The 24615-nt window shown below is 36.9% G+C and overlaps 1 protein-coding gene across 1 annotated transcript in view; it reads left to right on the plus strand.

Moving 5' to 3' along the window:
• Positions 1-5201: 5201 nt before the first annotated feature.
• LOC107588088 (myosin-IIIa-like) overlaps positions 5202-24615 on the plus strand; it is a 55366-nt gene continuing 35952 nt past the window's right edge. The window contains exons 1-3 of the mRNA XM_016276099.1: positions 5202-5211; positions 10125-10308; positions 11482-11616. Of these exons, the coding sequence (XP_016131585.1) occupies positions 5210-5211; positions 10125-10308; positions 11482-11616 (321 nt within the window). The 5' untranslated portion in view covers positions 5202-5209. The remainder of the gene's footprint in view (positions 5212-10124; positions 10309-11481; positions 11617-24615) is intronic.

Consider the following 24615-nt stretch of genomic DNA (forward strand, 5'->3'; position numbering starts at 1 on the left):
ATAACCTCAAAGAAATCAAACTGTCTGTCCTTACCCCGCTCTTACCTAGTGCCTGCACTGTAGGTAGAAACTCTATCACACTGTTATATAGCCTGATGTCTGGTGTCATGCCCCATTGCACCTATTACAGTATGGGTGTCCAAACATTTGCCTGTTTTAATCTGTCATCTGCAAGTGATATTGCATGCCTTCTTCCATAGGTCACCTCAGCCTAGCAGCAACACTGAGCTGGTATTAAAGCAACGGTCAGAAGCCAAGCATGTTGGGATATTGTACAATATTGTATTACTTTTTGTTGATGAATAATACATAATACAGAGAGATAACCTAACTGTAGGCAGTAACTAGCACAGTCTCCTTTCTCTGCGACGGGAGGCTATGACTGATTGATGCCTGAGCATGTAGAAGCAGCGGCGCACTGTAAGTTGAATTTAATTTACTTGCATGGTGCGGGCTTTTACCTTTTGCTTGAGCGTTTGGATCTTAAAGCAGGTGTTTCTAGGTTGTTGACACCACAGTATTAGTTAAACACATTGTAGTTCTTTGCTAATAGAGAAAAAACATGACCTGTTTTTACAAAAGACAAACATTTGAGTTATCTGTGGAACTGGCTTTATTGCATTTGAGTTGTATTAGTTATGTTGAATGCATTTCTTTTTAAAGTCTTCTATGAACTTAGTAAGGGCAGGGCTAGATAACCAAATGTGAGTGATTTGCTTATACCTTCAGGCGTGGGACTGGCTGTAATTAGGAGCTTTGAATGTGTGCTTGTACATGTGCCTTTGTGTAATAAATGACTTTGCCACAATGAGACTTCATAGGGATGTGGTTTGATTTGCATCTAAAGTTTCAGGTAAACATGAGTTAAATTTTTTGATTCAGTGATGATGAGTGACCTTGGGAAGCAATTGGTAATTTTTGCAGTAGCATGGCGAATTAATATATTATTAATAATAATAATACTAATACTGTAGTACAACAGGTTAAATACAGCATACTTGGAGTAAAATGAAAAAGTTGCAAAAAGTTTTGTGTCAAGTGCTATTGTTGACTTAATGTGCATATTAAAAAATAAATTAAAAAAAACAATGTTTGGATTACCTATTTCCTACTTTGATAGCTTAAGGATAATTTGTTGTCGCTGTAATGCTGTCTTAAAATGAGTCTTTCATCTTCTTTTTCGTCTGCATGCTTTGCACTGCAAAGGTTAAACTGAAACTTCAACCCACTCACAGCCTTATAAATTAGCTCAGGTCTCCTTTCTTCCCCTGGCGGTCCTGGCTCCTGTTTCCTTACTCTCCTCAAGTTGCTTTGACTTTTGTTCTTTAAAAAAGTGAAATAAGGTGACTTAACATAGTGCACAATGTATTATCTTGAAATGTTTCAGAGTGCTGAGCACTTTCATAAAGTTGCTCTCTGGATACAAAGCAGCAAGAGATGACATCTGGGCAAAACAGGTATGCAAATGTACAGTGAATTCACTGTTGCATTACATTTATAATTATGTCACTTTTGTACACAGTATTTCAGTGCAAGACCTTGCACCCTATAATACAGATGCTAAGTGCACTGAAACAGTGCTGCACCATATTGAAATTAAAGAGGCAAACACACCTCCTTTATATGTAAATTAGCCTTCTTATTAGATTGTACCATTTTCACAAAAAGTATTGCTATTTGCCGTTTACCTTCCTTACAGAATTGTATTAATGAAATGTTTGTGCATATTCTGTTGTGATTATGGCTGCAGTAATTCAGCAAATTATAGGGAAGATCATTATAACCGGGTATATCAGATGTGTGGTGCAGTACAAAATGTTAGCATTTTTGCTTTACCTGATTTGCATGAATCCTTTACTGAACTGGATGCTAAACAAGCACAGACAACATGTGCAAATAAAATAGTACCAGCTCTCGTTCTTTGTGAATTCTTCCATGTGTGTTTAGTGTCATGTGGGGTGACCATACATCTTTTTTTCCCAGGCATGTCCTGGCCAGGATTTTTAAATTACCTAAAATGACCAGATTTTGAATGGGTTTGTTTTACTATTGTTTTCATACTTGCTGAATGTAATGACTGAAAAGTAGTTTGACCCATAGTGTGCAAGCTTTGTACATAATTGAATAATCATGGTGTGCAAGAAGAGAACAGAATGCAAATGCACGTATATATCATGTTTGAGGACTGTAGAGAGCATGTCAGTAAAAAAAAAATATATATATATATATATAAAATACCTTCACAATAACCTGTCAAAAGGTCCAGTTTAACTTGAAGAAATTATGACAGTGATATATACTATTGTATGCTAATATATCATACTAAAATATCACTCTCAAACTTTTTTTTAAGGAATATCATGCAACCAAGGTATTTTTTATTCATTTATACAGTTCTGTTGTGCAACGTCTTGTTCGACAATAAAAATGCAATGTTTTGTTGTTAAATTCATTTAATTTTATTACATTTTAAAGGAATGATCAAACTGTTAAAGTTTTAATAATTAATTTAATTAGACATAATTTTTATGATAAGTTTGTTCTGAATCATAAACCATGGAATCCAGAAAAAAAATTAAATGGAAAAAATAATTTAGGGGAAAATAAAATGGATTTCATGGGGCCCTAAATAAAAAGGTATCTTACTCTGTGGTGTTTAATTGTGAACAAAGTTATGTTTACATTTTTTTTTTTTTTTTGCAAACTCTCTACCAAAATGTTCAATTTAGATCTAGGAGGTTGCCAGAATGTTGCAAGGTTGTTAGGGTGTTTTAGGTGGTTTCTTACTTGCCCAAATGAAGAGTCTATTAACATTAATACCTCAGACCTTAAGTATGAGCAGCAATAGTGAGGCTTACTTAGCAAGGGCCACTTAAAAATGCATACGCTAATGCACCTCATTACCTCTAAGTACCATAGGTAGGCGAGGTCATGTTACACACTCACACCCAATGTCTTGTAATTTCTGAGTGCTGAGGTGGGCTAGTCTTTCGTTTTCTCTTGTGTCTCTGTGTCATGGAGTTTTGTAACATATAGAATCTCAATTCATTATTGAACATGTCTGGAAGATCCTCGGACACTTTACATTGAGTTCTGCATGTGCTCAGTTACATACTACGTGGCCTCACTGTTTAGAAGGCTAATCACTTGGCATAAGTAATGACCGATAATGTCCTGTCATGCTTAGATGATGTTTTATAAGAGATTTGGTTGTTTTCTTAACTTTTGCATGTTTTTACCAAAAAGCAGGTAGGCCAACATGCTTCTTTTGACTGCATCCTGAAACAGAGTAACTTAATTGCCACTTTCTACAAATGAGTACAACATTTGTTTTTAAAATGAAGTCAGAGTTTTGTTCTTTGTATAACAAAGGATGAAAGGAGCCACTGCCAAGAGAAAAATGTTGCAGCAGTAGGTAAAATGATAGAAGATTTAGCCTAAATTACAATATCCCTCAGTGGGGGGCTAGTTAGTTTTGGACCAAATGTTGGTTTGTAGTTGCTAATAAACTTATATTTCTGTTTGATCATTTTCTTAACACAGTATCTCTCATAACAGGGCTGAATGGTTGAGCTAGACGTATTCAGGCAGCACTACAATTTGTGTAAAAATTGAGAAAATGGAACAAGATTATTTACTTGTCCTTCCACCATGTGAAAAATGAATGGGAAAGGAATGCTCCAAATGCTGTTACTTCCTCTGCATTACAATTTTAAGGAATCTTCCAAAATACCTAATAGGTCTTGCTACTGATAAAGGAAATTGTGCCATTTTTGCTATAAAAAAAAGTAATAGCACAGCAATTTGTACCATATTCAGAGACAAAATTGCAATTTCAATAGAATAAATACTAAACACTGCATGAAAGAGCTTTCTCTGTTGTTAAACCCCTAACAAAGGATAAAGATGCTTCTCAAAGGGTGTTCACCCAAAAATGGAAATTAGCCCATGAATTACTCAACCTCAAGGCATCCTAGGTGTATATGACTTTCTTCTTTCAGACAAATCCAGTCAGAGTTATATTAAACATTTTCTTTGATCTTTCAAGCTGTTCAATGGCAGTCAGCGGGTGTTGCAGTGCATCAGTTCAAAAGAAGTGAAATAAAGCACATCCATCCATAATAAAAAGTGCCTCACACGGGTCCGGAGCGTGAACAAAGGCCTCCTGTAGCAAATCGATGCGTTTTTGTAAGAAAAATAACCATATTTAAAATGTAATAATCAATTGAATCTAGCTTGCGTTCCCTATTGATCACGGAAGCAGCTCCGGGCGTATGACGTAGGACGCCGGCGTTGCGCATACGCCGCTCAGAAGTGACAAACGCGGAAGAGCAGGGGAGAGATTAAAAAAAAACAATGGTCACGAATTAGAAGTACAAAACGAGCATTTGTAAAGAAGAATGTCGGAGTATTTTGATATAAGCCAAGAGGAGACTGGTTTTCCTTTGCTAAAGTAAGGAAACTTTGCTTCCTTTGCTCCTCTTAACAAACGTTGGTTTTCACGAGACTCACGGGTGAATGCGCAACGCTGACATCTTACGTCATCCTCCCAGAGCTGCTTCCGTGTACAACTGTTGGCGCAAGCTAGATTATAGTGATTATTACGTTTTGAATATGGATATTTTTCTTACAAAAACGCATCGATTTCGGTACAGGAGACCTTTGTTCACCCCCCGGAGCTGTGTGAGACACTTTGTATTACAGATGGATGCGCTTTATTTCACTTCTATTGGACTGATGAACTGCAACACCCGCTGACTGCCATTAAACAGCTTGGAAGATCAAAGACAATTTTTAATATAACTCTGATTGGAATCATCTGAAAGAAGAAAGTCATATATGCCTAGGATGGCTTGAGGGTGAGTAAATATAATGGGCTTATTTTCATTTTTGGGTGAACTATCCCTTTAAGCTACTCAGTCTGGTTATTTTCTTTGAGTTAGAGAGGTAGTCCCCCTGGAGTTATATTCTTAGTTGTTCTAACTAGCTTTGGCGCCTGTATCACTGAGTATCTAAATGAGGAAAGGCTCATGGCGTTGTCAACTAATTCCACTTAATCCTAACATATCTTAATAGTGCCAGGCATGGCTCGCTGGGATTAGCTTTAACTGTGGTTAACTCCTCCACAAGTGTTCACACGCTGCGACTGCTTCAACAGGGTCAATATGGAATTATTCAACAAAATGTTCATCGAGCATTTAAGAAAGGAATGTAAGTGTTGAACTATACAGTTTTATCTTAAAAGTGGGTTTAATTGCAGTTAGAGTAGAGAAAGTGCTGGTTGAACTTTCACCCGGTAGGGTTACAAATGGTAAGTCTGGCAGAGAGACAGTATAATAATGCGGGTGATTACTAACAGTAGTTACATAATTTCAAGCATGATTAACTCTTTTTTCCCCCCTTTAAACAACAGAAGTATTTATGACAAATTTTATGACTGGCATGGTTGCTCTAAAAATAGCATGTGTGTGTGTGTGTGTGTGTGTGTGTGTGTGTGTTTTATGACTTGCTCTAAAAATAGCATGTGTGTGTGTGTGTGTGTGTGTGTGTGTGTGTATAATGGTAATATGTCTAAACGTCTAAACACTCACCTCTGATAGCCAGCTCTGTTCACAGTCAGTGAGTGTTTGATTCAGTAAAACAGAGTGAATCACATACAGAAACCCCACAGGAGTCTGAATCTCTGCACACGTCACACTGATGTTATTCATAATTCAACACTGAAAGAAGAAGTGCATTTTAAACCACAGAAATGATTGCATCATTGCATGACAAGTACATTTTTTAATGAAAAGGGTGTATTATTCTGCATTAAAATGTTAAGATTCTCGTCTTATATAATTTATCAAAAAAAACCCTGAAATATCCAAAGAATTATGATGCATCAAAGTAATGTTTTCCAACAAATAACGTCTCAGATTTCAGTCCAATCCTCACTCAATGACTTGAAATACAGTGCAGTGTGTATTCACATGGACTGGAACTGTTATGATATGTTTTATTATTTCTGGATCTTGAGAGAAGCAGGTCTCATCCACTTTCAATGTAATAATAAGAGAAACCAGGATATTAATAATAATAATAATAATAAACCCCATTGAGCACTTCATAGACTCTTCATTGTAGTGGTTACACTTCAGTAATGGCTACGGTGGCCGAGAGAGCTCAACGCGCTGCAACTTAAGAAAACACAAAGTGACGTGACACGTGGCCAAGTATGGTTACCCATACTACGAATGAGTGCTCTGCATTTAACCCATCCTAAGTGCACACACACAGCAGTGAACACACACACACACACACACACACACACACCGTGAACACACACCCGGAGTTTGCTGCGGCCCCCGGGGAGCAGTTGGGGGTTCAGTGCCTTGCTCAAGGGCCCCTCAGTCGTGGTATTGAAGGAAGAGAGCGCTGTACATTCACTCCCCCACCTACAATTTAGTTGTTCTAACTAGCTTTGGCGCCTGTATCACTGAGTATCTAAATGAGGAAAGGCTCATGGCGTTGTCAACTAATTCCACTTAATCCTAACATATCTTAATAGTGCCAGGCATGGCTCGCTGGGATTAGCTTTAACTGTGGTTAACTCCTCCACAAGTGTTCACACGCTGCGACTGCTTCAACAGGGTCAATATGGAATTATTCAACAAAATGTTCATCGAGCATTTAAGAAAGGAATGTAAGTGTTGAACTATACAGTTTTATCTTAAAAGTGGGTTTAATTGCAGTTAGAGTAGAGAAAGTGCTGGTTGAACTTTCACCCGGTAGGGTTACAAATGGTAAGTCTGGCAGAGAGACAGTATAATAATGCGGGTGATTACTAACAGTAGTTACATAATTTCAAGCATGATTAACTCTTTTTTCCCCCCTTTAAACAACAGAAGTATTTATGACAAATTTTATGACTGGCATGGTTGCTCTAAAAATAGCATGTGTGTGTGTGTGTGTGTGTGTGTGTGTGTGTATAATGGTAATATGTCTAAACATTGTTTAATATATATATATATATATATATATATATATATATATATATATATATATATATATATATGTTTAGACATATTATTATTATTTTGCACTAAAGGGATTTTTTAAATGAAATTTCAAACCCATATGCTATTTTTTGTTCTGTAGAACACAATAGGACAACGTTTAAAGAATGTTTCCATTTTCCATTTTCACACAATTCTTCAAAGTATTGTTTAGTCTAAAACTTGTTTGCACACAACTTAACTGCCTTAGTAATGCTTAATGGCCATTAAAAGGCAGACTATCCTAAAAGTGGATCCTCTACAATGCTCTACAACAATAATTAAAAACAAAGAAAGAAAGAAAACGAGGTATAATTCTTAAAGTGAGTGATGTGATACCTGATATTGTGGAAGACAACAGGCAAATTCCTGGATGCTTGTAAGGCAAATGCAAACAACATTAAAGCATTTCTTAGCAGAGCTCTAGAAAGTCAATCTTCATTTTGAGACAATACAAATATTCCCTCTGAAATCCATTCTGTCTTGTGTGATAATTTAATGGTCTCTCTGTGAAATTAGCTTACATGCTAAAATACACAATGCAACTTTTTCACTGTCCAAGCTAATGCTGGAGTTCATTAGGAATCCCATTCTTCACTGTGGTTTTATAGCTGGCACATCAGGTTATGGTAGCCAGAGCGGTTCGTAATGTTTGACACATGCAGAGAACAAAAACGAGGTCATAAAAGCTGCTTGAATCAGGGTCTCCGTTATTCACTCACATTAAAGAGACATGCCCACATTCTCCATCACAACAATATGAGACTCTTATGAGGCGCTTAAACCACAGGGAGCAAGAGCTTTGTGGGAACTATTTAAATGAAAGGAAGGGATGCAACATGGGAACAATCATCTTATCTACTTCAGTTTTATTATTGAAGGTTATAAAACAAACAGTTCCTCTCAGTTCAAGGGAACACAACTTTGTTTAAATGTATGCTATTACTTGTTTAAGTGATCAGACATAAGATTTGCTTTTGGTCAGCTGTGTCCAAACCTGCACTTGTAGGGTGCCTAGCCTTGTCCCAATTCAGAGGCTGCATCCTCCGATCCATCCTTTGCAGCGTTTGTAATGCGTTTGCATTTTTGTAATGTTAGATATTTGATTGATTTGAAACTCAGTACTTACATTTAAGTGTAATCCTGCATTCCCATAATCCTGCAAAATAATCCTGTTATCATTTACTAGGGTTGGGTACCGAACTCTGTACTTTTAAGGGTACCGACCGAATTGCGTCGGTGCTACCGAGTACCGATTCACGGTAAATCAATCGGTGCCAAATTTCGGCATACGCTACAGAGAGAGAAAGAGAGACCATGTGATGTGAGGTCACCCCTGCAACTCGCTCAAACAACACACAGGGCAAGCCGAAATGTTCTGAAACGTAATTTACTCTATAGTGCGGAATGCCACGGAATTCGTCAATTTTGGACGAATAAATTAAAAGTAGCCACTGCCACTCAAATCGAATCGCGATATGAACTTGTGTCTGTGAATATTAAAATGCAAAAAGACGGTTTAAATATGAATCCTGCATGTTCCGCTTGCCTGTATGTATATATATTACTCTTGTATTACTTTTGTACAGTATATTGTACATCTTTAAATATTCCATTTTCTATCAAATAAAAAAAAACAATTAAATGATATCAATAAATATTACAACCAGATTAATCACTTAATTGTAGAAAAAAATAATAACATTTTTAGCCTATTAAAATTTTTTTTAAAGGAATATTCACATAATTTTTCTTCCATGCATTAATTTCAACAGTAAACCTCAGTTTGTTTGCTAAAAAATAAAAGGGTTTAATTTTCATTTGATTTAAAATAAATGTTTAATGCCTTGATTTTAAAAATTAAATGTTTGTAGGGCCCTATTGTTCAAAATGTTGAAATTGAGACTTTTGGACTTATTTTTTCACTGAAATAAATGTTTTTGTAATTACACAGAGAGTAAAGTACCGAAAAAAGGTACCGTTGGGTACCGGCACCGAAATTCAGGTACCGATACCGGTACCATACCGGTTAAAATGTGAACGGTACCCAACCCTATCATTTACGCAATTAATCTTGGGAAAGTCTGGGTCATGAAGGATCCATCTGTTGCATCTTTCATGTCCTGGGAAAGGATGTGTTTCAAGGACCCATTTTAAGGAGACTTCGAGATGGAACGGTCTTTGTCGCACTGTTGTAATGCATTCAGTCTTCAAATGTAGCCTCTGTATTGGGACACAGTCACTTTTGTGCAGTTTTTAGCTCCAACACACCTGCTTGGAAGATCCAAGTGATTCTGATGACCTTGATTAGCTGGTTCATGTGTGTTTAATTAGGGCTAGCAAGCATCTAGAACACCTCAACCACTACAAAGCAATGCCCTGGCAGCCTCCCATAATACCCTAGCATAGGCAAGCACCATTCATGTTTCTTCAGAACTTGTAAAACTTTGCTACCGGGTTTCTTTTATGGGGTAAGTTTCTGTCAAAGTTTTAGCATTGTGCAAACCGACATGTAATGTTTTCTTTCTCTATGTTATAGTTACTGCTAGGTTTTGTCGAGCAATATCCACATAATGTAGTCTTTGAAGGACCTACTTCTGACCCTTTGGTAAATTGGTTCACGGGATCCTTTGATTTTCAGCCCTTGATAATATCTTCCTGCTTTTCTCGTAAATTGAGCCAAAACATTTTAGTACAAAGTTTTCTATCCCATCCTCAATGACAGGCAAAAGCCAACAACTTTTGCAAACAGTCTGAGGGATTCGCTAAGTCAGACATAATAAAGGGTGAGTTTATCAAGTAGGACATGTTTCTACTGTAAATATATTTTTTTTAATCCTGAAGCAACATTGCTGTCATACAAAAATAGTCCTAGCTGTACCAAGAGCTGTACCCATTCCTTACGTATTAGTGTGTATTTTCATGCAGAGGTTCTTTTACTCATCGCATGGTTGTTAAAAGGTGTTATCTCATGTGTTCAGGCATCACAAGTGAAAAACAACTTCCAAGTTAACCACTATAAGTCAAATGGAAAAAAAGCAGGCAGCCATCTATAACTCAGACTCAGTGTGTGCTCTTTCTCCATAGGAGATCGCTCGGGAAGATGTTTCCTCGCTCAGGAAAATCCATTGTCTTTGACAGCTTTCCAGATCCATCTGACACATGGGAGATCATTGAGACTATTGGTAAAGGGACTTATGGAAAAGTTTATAAAGTGCTTAACAGGGTCAATGGCAGCAAAGCCGCCGTCAAAATACTGGATCCAATCCATGTGAGTAAAACCCTGCTAGATCAAACCTGTATGTGGTGTGTGTTTTTAGGTCACAAAGAGAGACAACAAGCATGCACATCTATGAGTCCTGTTTTGCCGAACCCTGAGTCGTAAATTTTAAACACAGAGCAAACTCAAGGTCAGATTTGCACAGAAATGAGGTTAAAAGCAGATACATTGTACGCCCTTCAGGTTCAATCAGTTCACATTTGTGTGCATATGCATGTATTTGCGCATTTGTGTGTACCTGTGAGAGTGTTTATGCCTTAAGACAGGCCTGCAGTCAATTACTGACCACTGAGATCATCTACTCGCCACTGTCATATTAAGAAGAGAACATCTATATCCTGCAGATAATGCCAAAAGGCTCTCTGTGTCTCTGTCTCTGTCTCTCTCATTATTTCTCTAGCCACACACTCTATCTTTTAGTGACTGGGCAAATAAAAGGGCTCCTAACAGCACATACCCAGACTAATCATGATGAAACGGCTTTTCAGAAAATGTGCAATTTGTGTTCATTTACTTCACAAGAGTTTCTCCAGTTCACCCTTTCAAGGTACTGAAAGGAAGCTTGGAAGTATTTCAATGGCCTTTGGCTGCCAGTATATTTAAAATTACTCATCTAGATCAAATAAATCTAGGCTTAATTTAATAGACTGCAGCTGCCGTGGTCATTGTACCTCAGATAGTCACAAATATGTATTCTCACCGCTTTCCAAGCACAGGAAATGCAGTAATCATGTGTAGTAATAGAAATATGGAGCACTTTTGAAGCCAAAAGGCATCACAGAAAAGACCCATGAACCGAATCCATTAAAATTCTACATTCAGAGGTTGTTTTTCCTCCAGGTTCAATCAGTAAACAGTAATTTTCCAACACTGGAGGACGTGGAAGCCAACAAATATTATTTCAAAATATCCCTCATGTGTAGTGTACCGCTGTGGCCTGTGGGGCTTTATTAATGTTGACATTTCATGGCCTTTGCAGTTTTGCTAAATTCAATAGATAAAATGACCCGCAAAAATAGTTTTTTTTGCATCAGTGACTCTCTTTGAAACATTAACCACTGAATAGTTGAAGAAATGTTTCTTTTTACTCAAAAATGAAAGTAGAAGTTTGAACTATTGCCCTGTTTCTCTTAAAAGTCAATTCAGTTAATCTGTTTCTTTAAGGATATTGACGAGGAAATTGAAGTCGAGTATAACATCCTGAAAGCTCTCTCAGACCATCCCAATGTCGTCAAGTTCTTTGGAATATTCTACAAGAAGGACGTCAAGAACGGGGATCAGCTATGGCTAGTGCTAGAGGTAAAGTTCAATTCTATGTCATGCACGTGGGCCTCATTTATTTAAGCTTGTTGCATATCACACACATGTTAAATTGGGCTAGTGAAATTATCAGCAAAACACTTTTAAATGCCATAATCAATCACCGTTATTATATTTGCAGCCGGAAAACATGCATATGCAAATGTGTTTGTAAATCAGGGCAAAGTGTACTGCATGCTATATCATTATCACATTATGGATTTATTGCTGTCATCACAGTGTGGGCTGATGGGGTATGTATGAAAGCAGTGGAAATCTGTTTAAAGAGGATTAGCGAAAAGTGCTGCTAATAAAAGGTTATTAGTATCAACACCTCTGTATTTTTGGGAACATGTTTAAATTGGAACATAGAGAACATGTCTCAAATCTTATGGAACATCAGGATGCATCTCTGTGTTTTCAAGATATTTTGCATAAATGTATGTATTATTTTTAAAAACACATTAGGCCTACAGTAATGATAGTGACCTTTTCTGTTGTTTGACTGCTTGAGAACAGACAGGTATAAAGGTGTGTGTTGTGGAAATTGGATAAGATAAGTGTTACATAAGAGACTTTAGTATTAGAAGTAGGTCTGGACAGAGTTTTTGTGGCAGGACAGGTATGGGCGTGTGGAGATGACTGTTAATGTGGACTGGCTGCATCTGGCTAAGATGAGCATGTTTAGATACCAATTCTGCATTCAGACACGCAGGCTTTAACAGGAAAGAGATGGTCTATCACTGTAATGGATAACAGTGAGGCTGCCTTGTATTGAACCATTCTGTAACTATATATTGATGAATAATGCTCAGTAGTTATGTCTTTCAGCAGTAATTATCCAGTAAAAAATGTGTTCAAACAGCCCATAAATGTTGTATCGAATTTACTAAAGAAGTTGTGTTATTAGAGATTCATACAGTAATGTGCAAGAACATAAAATTATAAACACCTAGTATTTAATGTGTATCATTTGTATTCTTTAGTTTAATATGTAAAATTATAATACGTTTTACATTTTATCGCCACAACAGCTTGAATGGTTATGCACAAAAACCTTCTGGGAAAGTTTTATTTCAGCTCATCCAATTGCAGAAGTGACATAATGCCTAATTTAATTTGAGACTAATACAACATAATTTTCAGTTTGTTTAAATTGTGCTCTTTTTTCAAATATCCTCAAGGCATGTTTTTAAAATTAAAGCCTACCGATTGATTTGCATAACTCCCCCAAGTTACAGTGATACAGATATGTTATTGGATGGTAATACCAACATTGTTGGGGAAAGGTACTTTTAAAAGTAATGCATTACAATATTGCGTTACGCCCTAAAAAAAGTATCTAATTACGTTACTTAGTTACTTTTTATGGAAAGTAATGCGTTACATTACTTTTGCGTTACTTTCGTGTTACTTTTAAATATGAGCAGGGATTGATTGTTTTTAATATAAGAAGTTCTATTTATAGCAAATGTAAAAGCCCTTTCACACCAAAAAGTGTAATGAACAAACCTCAGGCTGAAGGAAAAGTAAATTCACGTCTGTACAGTAGAACACAGGAGAAGAAGGTTCAACACTCTTCAGCAATACGAAAACAATGAAGCACAATTGTTAGTTTATCTAAAATCATTTTTGCTTATTAGTATGGTTGAACTGGATCATCAAAGGTCAGCAGCAAAGACATTGGTTAATAAAATGGGATTAGATACATTTGTGTTATTTAACATATTTAGATATTGCAGGTTTGCGTCATATTCTGAGTTTGCATTTCACTGTTTTAATTCATTTTGATGAATACTAAATCTGTTTTTTGTGAGTGGGATGAATTAATGCACATTCACATTTAGTCTAGAACTACAGTAACATCATGTTCACACAACGCCTCTGCACTTCCGATTTCTCCCAATATGGGGACCGGAGAGCTGTCAGTCAATAAATGGGAAAACAAAGTAACTGGCGTTACTTTTTTGAAAAAGTAACTCAGATATTTTCTTGTAAATTAAAAAAAGTAATGCGTTACTTTGCTAGTTACTTGAAAAAAGTAATCTGATTACGTAACTCGCATTACTTGTAATGCATTACCCCCAACACTGAATACCAATGTACTTTGATATATGCCATCATATTCATACTTAGTGATAACATTTTGCTCATGCAGTACCATGATATTTACATGGGACTTTAAGGTACTTCAAATTGAACTTTATGGTATTACAAACCCAATTCCAAAAAAGTTGGGACACTGTACAAATAAAAAAGGAATGGAATAATTTACAAATCTCATAAACTTATATTTTATTCACAATATAATATAGATAACATATCAAATGTTGAAAGTGAGACATTTTGAAATGTCATGCCAAATATTGGCTCATTTTGGATTTCATGAGAGCTACACATTCCAAAAAAGTTGGGACAGGTAGCAATAAGAGGCCGGAAAAGTTAAATGTACATATAAGGAACAGCTGGAGGACCAATTTGCAACTTATTAGGTCAATTGGCAACATAATTGGGTATAAAAAGAGCCTCTCAGAGTGGCAGTGTCTCTCAGAAGTCAAGATGGGCAGAGGATCACCAATTCCCCCAATGCTGCAGCGAAAAATAGTGGAGCAATATCAGAAAGGAGCGTACACATCCAATGGACGGAGCATATTTGTTGGGATTTAGGGGTTGACCAACTTGTATTAAGGTTTAAAAGAAGTCTTATTAAATTGTTTGTGCTGTCATTAAACCACATAAACCAGCATTATATCTGCCACTCTGCTTTCTATATATAAGTCCAAGGTTACTAAACAACCCATATCAGCCATAAACCACTACATTTTGTAGGGAGCGAATTATTTGCAGTTGATTTTCAAAATTGTGTTGTATAAAAGCCTCAGATATACAGGTTTGGAAGTAAACTTCTCAGTGAGAGGTTTTGTCCTTGTGACCTTTAAATGTACTTTCGATCTCAGACATTTCTAAACATTGTAGTTCTTTGAAGCCATGGAGTTTAACATGTGCTCAGCAGAATATTTACAAGACGCTGTGCCCCTGAACAGCTCCCCCACTTATCTTTGTTCTCTGATGATCACAGTGCAAATAGAATATCTCTGGAATTATTTGTTTACAGTGCCACTTGGTTGAATTTTATAACATAAAGCGATGCTATTTTGAATGCCTTACTTCAAATACTGTCACTGTCCAAAAAATCATATGTTTGTAAAGATTTCTGCATATTTCAGCTGAAACCTCCATGAAGAAGCCACATTCTATTTTATTCCAAACACATTTACCACAAATAACAAAAGCTATTTTCTTCCTTTGCAAAGCTTTAAGCAAGTTTCTCCAGCTGCAGTAGAAGGAATGATCTTTTTTCTTGTTCGTGTATCCCCAAAGAGGTTTGCATTTCTGTATGCAAACTCCTGCATGCAAAATCCACAGTCAGCAATCCAAATGTGGAAGTTAATCCTCTGGCTGGAGTCACAGCCGAGCATTCAAGCTGTCAGCAGCAAGTTAGCAGCTGAGGAGACTAGGGAACGCAGGGGCAGTAAATTGCCATGGTTACAGTCGTCCCCTCTGAACTGTAATTTTCCGTATTTCAGTAGGATCCGGGAAGAAGGTTCCTCCACGATGAGTGACCTCTGATTACAGTGATGATTCACACAAATTGCGTCCTCCACTTTGCTGGCTGCTCATCAGGCCCGGTGCTTGTTCTGCCTCTCTTTTGTGTTGTATGTTCTAATTATGGATATGAAGGGAACCGCTTTCATCTGTACTCACCGGTTCCTCGTCGTATAAGGGGCCAACTCCGCTCTGTCATATTATAACTTCAAAGATATCGGAAATGATCTCTATTGGGTTTTGTTCAAGTTGGCTTGTAGGCTCCAGTTGGTGGTTAATGGCTGATAGGACTGACGACAGCGGTTCATTGTTGTAGTTTCAAATGAATCAGTACGTCTCTGTACCACTGTTATTCTTTGTTCATTTAAAATGCCTGGCTTTTTGCGGATATGTAGCTTGTAAAAGCCTACTTGATGAAGTGGATTTATTGACTGGATTCTTAAAAATTGGAGACAATCAATATAACATGGTGCTTGCATCATTGCTCAAGTTATTTGCAAAAACCTGTAATATGATTCTATAGGTAACATTAGTTAATGCAATGGCTAACGTGAACATGAACATTTGTAGTATTTATTAATCTATGTTTGTTATTGTGTTTTATTTTTACATATGCATTTTACACATTTTAACAACTTAATCTGCATAAATTAACGTCAATGTAAAAGAAAACATTGATTAGCAATGGGCAGTAGTATATTTACAAATGTTCATTGTTGTTAATGATGTTAATACATCAATGTTAACCCTAATTTTATTTTTATTATTATTATTTTTTTTTACAGTATACACAAATGTTAAAATGTGTGGAATCGGTATGATTTTTTTGAAAGCTATACTTTTGACAGCAAAGACTTTTTCATTGTTACAATAAATAAATAAATAAATAAAATATAAATGCTGTCAAACGATTAATCGCGATTAATCACATCCAAAGTAAAAGTTTTGTTTACATAATATGTGTGTATACTGTGTATATTTGTAATGTATATATAAATACACACGCATACAGTATATATTTTGAAAATATTTCCATGTATATATTTACAGTATATTCTTATATTTATCTATATATTTAATATATAAAAGTAAGATATTTTTCTTAAATATATACATGCATGTGTGTGTATTTATATATACATAATAAATATACACAGTACACACACATATATTATGTAAACAACAACTTTACATATATATATATACAAATTCTGTTATTTTGAACAGATTCAGTTCATCAAAGAAAACTGTTTTAGTTTCCACAAAAAGCAGAAGCAGAACAACTGTTTATAATAATTATATAAATTGTTTCCCAAACACCAAATCGGCATATTAGAATGATATCTGGAGGATCATGTGACACTGAAGACTGGAGTAATGTTCCTGAAAATTCAGTTTTGCCATTACATGAATAAATTAGATTTAAAAAATGAATAAAACAAAATAAAAAATAAAATTATATATATATATATATATATATATATATATATATATATTTTATATAAATATTATTATCTCTATAAATATTTTCCGTACCCTATATATATATATATATATATATATATACAGTATATATTGTAAGTTAAAGCAACTCACTTTAACAAATCTATTATACCTGATTTTATGTATTTGTGAAGTCAAAGGATAAAGTTTCTTTTGCATCCCATTTTTATGAAGTAGTTATTATTTCACAGGTACTATCCACTATCCATCTGTAATGTGGGGTTTGGGTTTTGTTTCGTGTTCATGTTTTCCCAGTCTTTTATTTTGTAATTGTTTCATGCTGTCAGTGTCATGCTTCCCTTGCCCTCATGTATTTCTGCCTTGTGTATGTGTCATGTTCAGATTGGTAGTCCTAGTCATGTGTCTTGTTTCCCATTGGTTTGTTCTTGTCATGTGACCTGTATTGTTTGCTATAAGTAGCCATCATGTTGCCATTGTCTCTCGTCGTGTATTGATGTTGTAACCCGCTGTCGGTGAGTCTAGTCTGTTCATGCCTCGTCAAGTCTGTTCATGCCTAGTCAAGTCTGTTCCTGTCAAGTCAAGTCTCGGATTATTGTTTGGATGTTTGAATCACTTGTAAATAAACTGCACTTGGGTTCTTCACTACGCTCGCCTTCAGTGGATTGATCGTTACAGAATACACAAAACTCTAAAATGAACCCAGCAGTTGTTCGTCTCCTCCGCCTTCGTCAAGGTGATCAGGCTATTGAGGACTGTTATTGAGTTTCTTGAACTTTCTAACCATGTGGATTTTAATGACGTGGCGCTCAAAGACATTTTCCATCATGGATTAAACGAGCCCATTTGCTCCCAGCTTCCTGGGGGATAGGTTCACTGGTCCCTTGCCGAGAATATAGACTTTGCTCTGCGGTTGAGTGGATCTGTTTCACTGTGGGTGTCGTGGAGAAGGAACACGGCACTAAACCAGAGCCAGAGTCTGCTCACGTCACATCTGTCAAGCCAGAGTCTGTTCACGTCACGTCTGCCAAGCCAGGGTCCGCTCACTTCATGCCTGCCAAACCAAAGCCTGCTCACGTCATGCCCGCTACTCCAGGACCTGCTCACATCATGCCAGTTAAGTTAAAGTTTACTCATGTCATATCTACCATGTCAGAACCTGTTCACTTCTGTTCACCAAGCCAGAGTCTGCTAATGTCATGTCTGCTACCCCAGGGCCTGCTCACGTCCCGTCTGCCAAGCCAGAGCTTGCTCATGTCATGCCGGCACCTCAGGAGATTCTTTCCAAGATGGCTGCCACGCCTGAGTCCCCGGCCAAGATGGCTGCCACGCCTGAGTCCCTGGCCAAGATGGCCACCACGCTGGAGTCGGACGCAGAGCTTGGGCTTGGACAGAAAGGTCTGATTGCTAGTGTGATGGACCCACCTCTGATGTCGGTGCGAGCTGCAGGCATCCCGGTAACGTCAGCTCTCTCAAGCCCCGCCATCTTAGAGGTCATGCCACACTCTGCTGCCCTTCCTGTAATGGCGGTCGCCATTTTGAGCGTGTGGGCTGCACACTGCGCTCCTGAGGCCTCTCCTGTCCACGAGTCTGCTCCTGAGGCCTCTCCTGTCCACGAGTCCGCTCGTCTTTATATGTAATTATATACAACTTAACACATTGTGGTTAAACCAAAAGATCAAATAGTGCATTTCCGTGCTGTTTAATTTCACTCATTCCCTTTAATATGGTCAAAGTGGTGGCTGTGGTTTTTGGCCTTGTTTCCTGTATTGAATGGCGGGTTCTTTGGCGCACCCTTTGAAACAAAGCCCTTTCCGAACCATGTCTGATGTGTCTAGCTTGTGCCCATCATTAATTCACAATGAGCTTTAAAATGCCATTGTTTGTCAGGGATTTTTCATTAAACGTTGTGGGAAAGCGGACACCTAGCTCATTATTGGAGTGCAAATGATAAGGTCGCTTGAACAAAAGTGGTGTTTTTTTATAAAGGTGCGAGGGCCACACACACACAGCACAAAGAAAGCTATTTGATCGTCTGCTGCACTTAAAAAAATCATTCAGTTCAAATTAAATATTCAAAGTCAGAAGCTCCAGTATAAAGGTGCGAGGGCCACACACACACAGCACAAAGAAAGCTATTTGATCGTCTGCTGCACTTAAAAAAAATCATTCAGTTCAAATTAAATATTCAAAGTCAGAAGCTCCAGGTATGTTACTCCACATAACTAGTAAAGTGACGTGACGCGTGACATTCCAAACCTGTTAGACTTTTGTTCATCTTCAGAACACAGATGAAGATACTTTTAATGAAATCTGAGAGATTTCTGTCCCTCCATTGAGAGTCTATGCAACTAACTTTGACACTTCAAAAAGTTCATAAAAATAATTTAGTGGTTTAGTCGAAATTTCCTGAAGAGACTCTAATCACTTTATATGATGAACAAATTTAATGTAGGCTTTTATTCACATATTTGCATTTATCAAGCTCAACCGTACTTGCTTGATGCGCAAGAACAAATTTCATTGGTTTTTACAGAATCCCAAACATGCTACGTAACACACAAGAATGAACCTCATTGGTTCTCACACGTCAAGCAAGTGTGCTTGAGTTTTGGTTTTCCATAACGTATGTGTGCATTGATGAATGCTTTTATGGAAATTACATGAGGGTGAGTAAATAATGACAGAATTAAAAAATTTTTGGGTGAACCATCCCTTTATGGGCCAGATTTACTAACAACTTGCGCCAGTGCAAACCATCTTTTGCGTTAAAATAGTACTGTCAGAATTTAAAGCAAAAAAAGCATTTGTTGTTGCTAGGAGGAGGCACCGCAGAGAACAGAGAGTGCTTGGTAGAATCGAGAGGATTTTTTCCACTCATATTAATTTATTTGGAATGCCAGAAGAACACATGATCCAAATCCGAACAATATTCTTACGCTATTTTACGCTGCGCTTAGTAGATTGAGTTGGTCATTATGGAAATGAGATGTTGCGTCTGTGTTCTTTAATTTGAGCGTTATCAGTAAATCACCTGCAGAAATTTCCACGCCAATCGGCACTGTTTTGGAGCTAATTTGCCCTGTTTAGTAGGCCTACATCTGGCCATAAGAGTGTATACCTGCAAGTCAAAGCCTCTTCTACTTCTTCTTTTTCCCCTTTTTTTTAAACCTGCATGTTAAGACGTTGAAAGGCATCAGCCATACTGGCAGTGGGAGCTGAGGAAAGATGGCAGAATTAGTCTTGAGTTTTTTCATCTGTACGTGAGGAATTATGTTGATGACACGTCAGTAGATGACATTAATAACATGTCCTCTGCAGCCTGAGGTAATCCAGAGTGATGCGGTCCAAAAATAGAACAATATCAGGAAGAAATTAAACGAAAAGGTTTAATTTAAAAGGTTACACTTTTAATTCCTGTACAGAATTAATGATTTTATCACATCATTTCAAACCAACATTAATTTATTTCTTCTGTGAAGCACAGCATGAGATTGTTTAGCAGAATGTTCATCCTCATATTTCCATACAATGGAAGTGAATGGGGGCTATTTAGCTCCAAAATGGCCATAAAAATAGTCAATTTAACTAATGCACTCCTGAAGTTCCAAGACTTTATATACTCCATATATACGTATCTAGGTTAGATGTAAGTAAAAACATGTACACACAGGAGACCTGCTTTATAGTACAAATTCAAGTTGTAAATTTAATTGAAAGTAACTCTGACACTTTTTCATGTTTTCATGTTTAATATTGTAAAGAAACGTATTGTATAAAGTGCTATATCATTAAACGTGACTTGACTTGACTGCCGAATTGCTATGATCAGATGCTTTCTTAACTGCTGTTTTCTCACCGCTATTTCTTCAGAACTTTTCTGCTTCTGTATCCATACAGCTACTGATTTTCTCGTTGTCACTGTTGGTAAAGCAAAAACAAAAGTGTGGCACTTTTGATGACTTTACTGAATAGACCTGAACCTGGATGTTAATGTTGCAGTACCTGAAGGAAGTGTTTACTAAAACATTCAAGTTGCTCGCTGTCAGATACATGTCTCACTCTCTCTATCTGTCGGTGTCAGAGTGAAATTTAAAGATGGCAGGTGATCTCAGGTTGATGTTGTCATGATGTAATGAGGTCAGCTTTGCTCTTTAGTCTTCATGGCACTCAGACACACTGAAGCACTCTACACATTTAGCAATAGGAACTGAGATTCAAACTAACTTTGAATGATTTATGTCCAGGGCCAGCTCCAGACATGGGCAGGGGTGGGCTGAGCCCACCCAAATGACTATCTTGCCCACACAATCCGAATTAGATAAAGATTGCGTTATTTTTTTATATGCAGTGATTAAAACCAATCTGAAGCTGACTGTATTTTGAGAAGTTTAAGATATAGCTGGAGACTGCCCCAACAATAACACCAGAAAATTGCAGCATTTTTCTTTTATTTGCTGAATGCAAGGCACGCTGAATTGACACGGCTTCAGTCTGTTGCAGAAAACCAGAGGCATGACAACGAGCGAAAACAGGCATGAATATTTGCGCGCTATCACTGGGAGTTTGCGAGTTATGGGGGGTTTAATAGGCTACATGAATATGTATCATAGCCTACCACTGAAATTTCCTGAGCAATTTTAATGTTCTAAAAAAACCCGCTCATTCAATAACGTGCATTCATTGCATGGATGGGGCAAGAGCATAATATAAGCATCTAAAATGCATGTAGGCTATACAGTTCAGTTGAAAGTGTATCCCTTTTGGCTTGCTGTTAATGCTGAATGTAAGAATGAAAACTGAAAGTAAAGAGCTTGTGCAATGAAAGTTGCATTCGTTACTATAGCAACAGTCGGCTCGACTGTAAGAAATGTAGCGTTCCCCTTCTATGATGTAAACGACCAGTGATGCAAACTATTCGACTTTTTATGTTAAATTCCGCAGTTTTGAATAGAAAGTAGGTCTGTCATTTACGTGATTCATGTAGCCTAATTCATAATTGATTATGACAATAGCATTTTTCTGTTTTGCGTTTTCAACAATACAACTGAAATTGAATGGGTGCATATTTTAAAATAAAAATATTATTTGCAGTTCAGATTGATTACTTTACAAAAATTTGTATTCTTGTTCTTTTTTTCTTGTTTTAATTTATTATTAATTTATTATTTTAATTGATCCTTTATTTATTTAGTTTCTTTAAATAAGTACCATTACCATAGAGGTCATGTCTTTATATTTTCCTCAAAATAAAATAATTGGTCCCCCCCCCCCAATGTTATAGACATGCTTACGGCCTTGTTTGGTATAAATAAAAAAGTTAGTTGAAAAGAATCACCAGTGTTGAAACAATGATCCAGAGAAAGAGAACAAAGAGGGCTTTTTTTTGTACTATTCAATAAAGAAAAGAAAAATATTTTGCTGTGAAAGTGCATGATATTCTAGGCTGCACATGAAAACTTTTTTTCAGTGTACATATAATATAGTTAATATAGCAATATCTACAGTATAAATATCTTCTAGACTATATGATGATATGGTGACTAAAAATGCCCACCCAGGATATCTGCCAGCCCACCATTCTATAGCCGTCAAGAACCGGACCTGTTTATGTCTGTGATTTTAGTGCTGGCATAATTGTTTTCTTCTGCAATTGTGAATGATTGTGTTATAAGTGTGATACAATGGCATTTATTGTGAGGTAAAAGCAGTACAAATAAGACCAGGAGTGCAAAAACAAAAATATAGGTTATTTTTAGTATCTTTAACATCCGTTGAACTTTTCCATTGCACTAAAGGTTCCTTGTAGCTGAAAAAAAGGCTCATTAGATTATTAAAATGTTCTTAATGCTATATAACTGTAAAAACCTTCTATTGGCACCTTCATTTTTAGGAGTGTAGGGTCCATTTTTCAACCCATATTGACTAAGGTTTGTTTTAGTGAACAACCTGATTACCAATTACCTTCAGTCACTGCATGAGCAACTCAAATGAACAACATGTTTGCTGCCGCCTCTGTGCTTGACTCTGAAGCATGTACTGTAGCTATAAATGAAATGGGCAGCTCCCTGCAGTTAACTCAATTAACTTTGGTAAACAGTACTGAAACAGGAAGGTGTGCTACAATGCCAAAGGCCCCTCTGGCACAGTAATAATGAGATTTCAAAATGGGTCCGGAGCTGTGGGAATACTCCATTTCACACCCATCAACATACTTTTTTTTTTGTGCAAGTGTACGTTTCACCTTTCTTGTTCAACCCAATGACAAATGACCCTTTCAGCCCACCACTTACCAAACTTGGACGTCCAGAACAAGCTAAATTGAAAGCTGTGTTGCCCTTTTGAAGAGGGGTTATAAAAGAAACAAGACAGGAAACGTAAAGAGGTAAACAACATTTTGTAATGTTTCTAAATGTATTGTAAAGAGCTTTGTCAAAGGTATAGCTAACCCAAAAATTAGGCCATCCAAGATGCTGATGAGTTTGTTTCTTCATCAGAACAGATTTGAAGAAATTTAGCATTATAGCAATTGCTCAGTAATGGATCTTCTGCAGTGAATGGGTGACGTCAGAATGAGAGTCCAAACAGCTGATAAAAAACATCACAGTAATCCATATGACTCCAGTCTATCAATTAATGTCTTGTGAAGCGAAAAGTTGCATGTTTGTAAGGGGGAAAAAATCATTCAAATATTTTAACAGATGCTTCCAGCTAAAACACAAGTCCTCTATCCATAATATTGCTTTCTTCAGCGAAAAAGTTGTCTGAATCAGGATAGAAAAATGCACAAATCAAGCACATTTGCAAGCAAAACTGTTCTAAACAAATATATCTGTGGATTGCAGGACAACAGGGGAGGGACTTTTTCACTGGAGGAAGCATTGTTATGAATTATGGGTTCATAACAAGAAGATAGATACTAAGATGGCGCCGCAGACGGCAGCCGCAGTGTTTGGCTCTCCAGTGTTTGTACTGTTTTTGTTAGTTTTTCCTGTTTTTTGTTTCTCAAACACGATCAGTTTTACCAGGGATGAGCTGCTGAACATTCGGCAGAACACACCACACAATCTTCTACCGGATTTCGTTTATTCGGACTGGCCAGAAGCTACAATTTGGAGTTTAATTGCCTTAATGACAGATTTGTTTCTTACAAACATGCAGGCTGTACCTCATTTTGACGGCACCCATTCAATGCCGAGGATCCATTGGTGAGCAAGTGACTCGCTTTCTCAAAATCTTCTAAAAATATATTGTTTTGATTAAGAAATAAACTCATCTACATCTTGCATGACCTGAGGGTGAGTTCATTTTAAGCAAATATGCAGAGAATTTACCATTGCATTCTGGAACTCTGCGCAAAATATTTCCCCATGCAGATTTCGCGATGGCCTCAAGTTGGTCACGCAGTGTTGTCAGTAAGTGCATTTAGTGGTTTTTAATGACTCATTCTGATGGTTTCATCACTACACCAGTAGGTGGCGACAGATGTCTCTTTGAATGAGTCATTGAATCATTCAGCCAACTTGTTCAAAAACATTGATCCATTCTGGGCTGTAACTTCACTACTGAGAATTGCTTTGAGCCTCCGACACATGAAAACCGATCTGCAGTGAGTTTGTTTTTTAAATATTTTCATTGACGAAGCAAAAAGAGATAAAGGAACTCCCAATAATGTGTCTAAAATGTAAGTAATATTATTGAATTTATTGAAGACACAGTCACAATTGAGCTGTTAGTCTTTGTTTTTAACAAACAGAAAGGGTCCATTCACACAGACCACATTTTTGTGTTTCTATACACTGATTTTAAGTTATTTTTTATGTAAACATGCACTAGACAGACGTGTTTGACCACTGCACTTGCATCTCACATCTTCTTGTGCTTGACACAGCATTCTAAAAACATGGTGCTCAAGTTCAAAGAAATACAGAG

This window comes from Sinocyclocheilus grahami, unplaced genomic scaffold, assembly GCF_001515645.1.
Source record: "Sinocyclocheilus grahami isolate Dianchi unplaced genomic scaffold, SAMN03320097.WGS_v1.1 scaffold98.1, whole genome shotgun sequence".
Lineage (NCBI taxonomy): Eukaryota > Metazoa > Chordata > Actinopteri > Cypriniformes > Cyprinidae > Sinocyclocheilus > Sinocyclocheilus grahami.